At 41.8% G+C, this 5,953-nt stretch overlaps 1 protein-coding gene across 1 annotated transcript; it reads left to right on the top strand.

Annotated features, from left to right (window-relative positions):
• The first annotated feature begins 2,299 nt into the window (after nucleotides 1-2,299).
• On the top strand, nucleotides 2,300-5,953 carry LOC113757037. The gene has a single exon (XM_027300451.1). The coding sequence runs from the start codon at nucleotides 2,300-2,302 to the stop codon at nucleotides 5,951-5,953; it is 3,654 nt and encodes a 1,217-aa protein (XP_027156252.1).

Genomic DNA, 5,953 nt, shown 5'->3' with positions numbered 1-5,953 from the left:
TGGCTTAACATCTTATTCTCTCCCCAAATTCTCTCTCTCTCTCTCTAAAAATTTCTTCAGTTTGCTCTACGTTTCATGGCTGCCCTTCAGCCGTCGGCTGAGGGGCAAGGATCTCCTACAAAAAAAAAATCTTTCTCCCAACTTTTTTCACAACCTTCAACATCATTTATCCCAATTCGGCAAGCGACTGTCTACAAAGGTGAAGCTGCAGTCATTTTCTCTAGAGCAGATGCAGAAAAACTTTCGGAGCCGTTTCGATGGTCTTTAGTTGGAAAATTCTCTCATGGGAGACCTTCTTTAGAAGATATTCGCAAGTTCTTTGCTTCATTAAACCTAAAAGACCACATTTTCATTGGCTTGATGGATTACAGGCATGTTCTGATCAAGTGCTCCGCTGAAGCAGATTTTAACAGGATTTGGACGAGAGGGATTTGGCAATTAGGCAAATTTCCAATGCGTGTATTTCGATGGTCCCGGGAATTTCATGTGCTCAGAGAATCCTCTCTGGTTCCAGTTTGGGTTGAGCTTCCAAATTTACCTATCCATTTTTTTGATAAACATTCGTTGTTTTCCATATTATCTCCAGTAGGAAGACCATTGTTTTTGGATTCGGCAACGGCTGCTGGGACGCGTCCTAGTGTGGCAAGGGTATGCGTGGAGATTGATGTAGCAAAGCCTGTTTTATCGAGAATCTGGGTGGCGGTTGAAGGAGAAACCGGCTTTTGGCAAACGATTGTACCAAATGATATGCCAAGCTATTGTTCATCTTGCTGGAGATTGGGTCATTCATCTGAAAACTGTAAGAAGAACTTCATCGATGGTGGACATCAACACCAAAACAATCAAACCAAAAGGACTAAGCATGGTTCAAAGCTATCTGGAAATACTCAACATAAATTAGTCATTACAAATGAATGCAATGACTCAGAAGCTAAAGAAAAAATATCAAAAGAGGGTACAACAGCTCCTGAACAAATGCAAATTTCTGGTGAGACAAAAGACGAAGGAATTACAACAGCTGTAACAAAAGAATCTGAGGGAACTGCTGACAAATGCAACACTGAAGCCAAAGGGAAAGCATCAATGGAATTCAAGTCAGCTACTGAAGAGGTGCGACTTCCGGGAGTAATTGAAATTGAAAGAACGTCAATAGGTGCAATGGAGCAGTCTGGAACACCTGAGCAAAACGATGCAGTTGCCGACGCTGATGCGGTCAAGGAGGGAAAAAAAACATCAGCTTCAAATACTGATGCACATCCACAGTCGGTTGCTGATGTCGCCATGCATGTCCATAAGGAGCATTCGGTCATGGAAGACCAATTGACAGTTTGCTATGGAAATGATTGTGAGGGGCCACAAATTCTCAGGAAACATAACGTGGGAATGGTTCAGCATCAAATGATCAGCACCACAAGCACAATTAACCAACAGCCCGACAATTCCAATGGGAATAATTCATCGGGGCCCCAGCTTATTGAGGAGCATAACTTGGGATTAGTTTATCATGAAAGGTCCGACACCACTGAGATAGATAATCTTTATGTCGAATTGCGTGGAGCTGATGATGAAGATTCCAAATCCAATGCGGCTGATGAAGTAGCTTTGCCAACTAACGTAGGAAATCTATCTCCGAGATTGGTTATACCACGTGAGAAGTCGGCTGAGCCATCAATACACACGCTAAACATTGACCAATCTGTAGGTGTTCAAATGGATTGCCGACAAGATCGTGTTAAGGGTGTGCGAGCTGGCTTCCCATCCGACAGACAGCTACGTTCAGCAACATCATCTCAAAACTCTTTCCAGGTTTTTTCTCATGATTAGTGGTTTATTTTGGAATATCAGAGGGGTTGCTAAAGCCCCTAATCTAAGAAGATTGATAAATTTAGTTCGTGCTCACCATTTGAAGTTTGTTGTCATTTGTGAACCAAAGTCAGACGTGTCCAAAATTGAGTCCATTCGTCTACGATTATTATTTGATTATTCATTTGTTAACTTATCGGGTGATATTTGGATATTCTATAGTAGCCCTTTTGTGTGTTCCATTATTGGTAGTTCGGATCAGCATATTTCCATACAGGTTCAAAGTCAATTGTTTTCTTCTCCAATCATCATGTCTTTTGTCCATGCTAAATGTTCATTAGAGGAGCGTTATGGCTTATGGTGTTCATTATTAAATGATAAGCCTGTTTCACTACCTTGGTGTATTGGGGGGGACTTTAATGTTATTTTAGCCCCTCACGAAAAACGAGGTGGACGTCCGTTTGCTATAGCGGAAGGAGCGGATTTCATGTCTTTTATGGAAGAGGCAGGGGTTTTGGATGTCGGCTTTTCAGGAGCTAATTTCACATGGTCTAATAATCGGAGAGGTAGAGCTCGGGTTTCAAAGAGATTGGATAGATTCTTAATTAATGGGTCTTGTTTGGATTTCTCAGACGTGATTTCTGTACTCCATCTCCCAAGACATCCCTCGGATCATGCACCATTGAAAATTACTTTTTCTGATCGATCAGACAATAGTCCACGACCTTTCAGATTTTTGAATGTCTGGACGACCAAACCAGAACTATTGGATGTGATTCGACAGGCTTGGAATCAAGATGTGAGTGGATCTCCGCTACGTGTTTTGTGCTCTAAATTATTGGCAACGAGGAGGGCTATTCATACATGGAACAAGCAACATTTTGGGAATATATTTGATGCTGTACGTTCGGCGGAAGAGGTGGTCAAACAAGCAGAAGAATCGATGGATCAATATGCATCGGAGGAATTTCAGGTTGAGCTCAGTAAGGCTCAGGCAGAGTTGCGGAATGCATTGTCAATAGAAGAGCAATTTTGGAGCCAAAAAGCCAGGGCAAAATGGCTTAAACAGGGAGATCGCAATTCAAAGTATTTCCATGCGGTCGTAAGACAGAGACGGATTAAAGGAATGATACACCGTATAAAAAAGTCAAACGGAGTTTGGGTGGACACCAATGCTGATATAGCAACTGAGGCCATATCATATTTCTCTGATCTCTTCACTGGCTATCTTGAGTCATCTTCTGGTATGCGACATATGATCCCGCACATGATATCGGAAGAGGAAAATAGAAAATTGGAAGAAGTGCCTTCGATTGAAGAGATTCATCGAGTTCTAAAGTCAATGGATGGGGATAGTGCTGCTGGCCCCGATGGCTTCACAGGCAAATTTTTTACATTCGCCTGGGAAATTATTGCCCAAGATGTCTACAAGGCAATTCTCAGCTTTTTCTGTGGGGCAGAGTTGCCTCGATTTATCACATCTACCTCAATTGTATTAATTCCAAAAAACCCAAATCCTCAGGAATTTTCTCATTACAGGCCAATCAGTCTGTGTAACTTCTTCAACAAGTTGTTATCCAGGATCTTAGCTGATAGAGTGGCTTCTCTTTTGCCCAAAATTATTTCGCCCCAGCAGACAGGCTTTGTAAAGGGCCGTAATATAACAGAAAATTTTTTGCTAGCACAGGAGGTAGTGTCGGGTATTGGGAAAAAGACTAGAGGTGGTAATGTGGTAATGAAGTTGGACATGTCTAAGGCATATGACCGAGTGGCATGGGATCATATCATTGGTGTTCTCAGGAGATTTGGCTTTGGAGAAAGATTCATTGATTTGGTTTGGCGATTGATCTCCAATGTTTGGTTTTCCATCATTATAAATGGGGCATCACATGGTTTCTTCAAATCTACACGAGGCCTACGTCAGGGTGATCCATTATCGCCTGCCTTATTCATCATAGGAGCTGAGGTGTTATCTAGAGGATTGAATAATCTTGCTATGCAACCGGGGTTTGTGGGTTTCAAAGTCCCCTTTGCATGTCCTACTATAACTCATTTGGCTTTTGCGGATGATATTCTAATTTTTTCAAATGGATCCTCTTATTCTCTAAAGCTTATCATGCGGGTGCTAGATGCGTATCAAAGGTGTTCTGGACAATTGATAAATGTGCTGAAAAGTTGTTACTTAGTACATCCTTCGATATCACTGGCACGAAGAAGGGTGATTGAACGTATAACCAAATTCAATTATCACCCATTTCCGATACGTTATTTGGGATTCCCCCTCTACTTTGGCAGATGTAAATCATCATATTTTGGGGAAGTTTGCCAATCTATCCTAGGGAGAATAAGGTCATGGAAATCAAGGATGCTTTCTCTTGGAGGCAAAATAGTTCTAATCAAACATGTGTTAGCAATGATGCCAGTACATCTGTTGTCAGCAGCGGTTATCCCAGGTAAGGTATTTAGAACTATAGAAAAAGCCTTCTCGACCTTCCTATGGGGGTCATCCTCTGAAGAGTCTAAATTTCACTGGATACGGTGGTCTCAAATGTGCTATCCGGTAGATGAGGGAGGAGTTGGTTTTCGCAGGTTACAGGACATCTACACAGCATTCTCATTCAAGCTTTGGTGGAACTTCAGAAAGGGATGCTCGTTGTGGGCTTCGTTCATGAAAGCTAAGTATTGTAGACTACTACATCCTTGTCAGGTAGAAATCAGATCAATGGATTCCGCAATCTGGAGAAGGATGGTCAATGTAAGTCGACAAGTGGAACTATCTATGCTATGGGATATCAAAAACGGAGCTTGTCATTTTTGGTACGACAATTGGTTGGGAGGGGGTGCCTTGTTTCTCCGTATGACGGTGGTCTCTAATTTGTCGTTTGGTGATTTTATCATCAATGGACACTGGGATGTGATTAGATTATATCAAACATTGCCTACAGATTTGGTTCCCTCTATTTTAGAGCATCCAGTCCCGGAAGACTGGGGTGAAGCTGAAGTCATTTGGATGTCCACAACATCTGGAAACTTCTCTCTAGCTTCGGCATTTCAGGATATTAGGCAAGCACGAAACAAGTCTATGGTTTTTGATAGCATTTGGCATCCTCAGATCCCACTCAAAATTTCATTCTTCATGTTAAGATTGTTGCTGGAGAGGCTACCTTTACCGGATAGGTTATGTAAACTTGGTTTACATTTACCATCAAAGTGTTTCTGCTGCGATTCCGCTTCTGAGGAGTCAATTGAACATTTATTTTCCAAAGGCCATATAGCTTCAACAGTTTGGAATTATTTTGGAGCTTCATGTGGATTGACTTTTCCTGGTTCTTCTTTACGCTCCCGTATAGTGGGTTGGTGGTTGCACTCATATGATTCAGAGATACAGCGATTCATTGGACGAATTCTTCCGAATATAGTATGTTGGCAAATTTGGAAAGCAAGAAATAAAGCATTATTTGAGGATGTCCACATGAGATCGCGCGCCATTTGTCTTGCCATTTCCTTGGAAATTCAGACCATTGTGGAAATTTATTTCAAACAGGTTTTCAAGGCTCATTCATTCTATCATTTGTACGACTGGCCATATTCATCTCACATTTATCTCACGTACAAACTTGTTTATTGGGAACCAAAGGAAACTGGTCGTTTTACACTAAATACAGATGGCTGTTCTAAGGGTAATCCAGGTTTGGGTGGAGGAGGTGGGGTTCTTCGGGATTCACATGGTATTCCTTTGATTGGTTTTTCGGCATATCTTGGAGAAACTACATGTCTAAGTGCAGAGGCCCGGGCTCTTCTTATTGGCATTCAAACATCCATACATAGGGGTTTTGAAAATCTCTATATTCAATCGGATTCTTTGGTATTAATTGGAATTCTTCAGAAACGTATACACTGCCCTTGGAAGATTCGACGAGAGATTAGGCAGATTTGGCAGTTCGTGGAAGATCCTGATCGTTTTTCACATTGTTATAGGGAAGCTAACACAGTCGCTGATGCATTGTCCAATGTGGGCGTCTCTCATCCAGAGCATCAACTCAAGTTATACGACTCCTTCCATATGTTCCCAACTATGGCTCGTGGAGCAATTCGCCTCGACAGATTAGGGATGCCTTCAATTCGGAAAATTAAGCGTATGAAGGGCTGA

The sequence above is a fragment of the Coffea eugenioides genome, unplaced genomic scaffold (genome assembly GCF_003713205.1).
Source record: "Coffea eugenioides isolate CCC68of unplaced genomic scaffold, Ceug_1.0 ScVebR1_2635;HRSCAF=3700, whole genome shotgun sequence".
Classification (NCBI taxonomy): Eukaryota; Viridiplantae; Streptophyta; class Magnoliopsida; order Gentianales; family Rubiaceae; genus Coffea; species Coffea eugenioides.
This window is presented reverse-complemented; position numbering and strand designations above follow the sequence as displayed.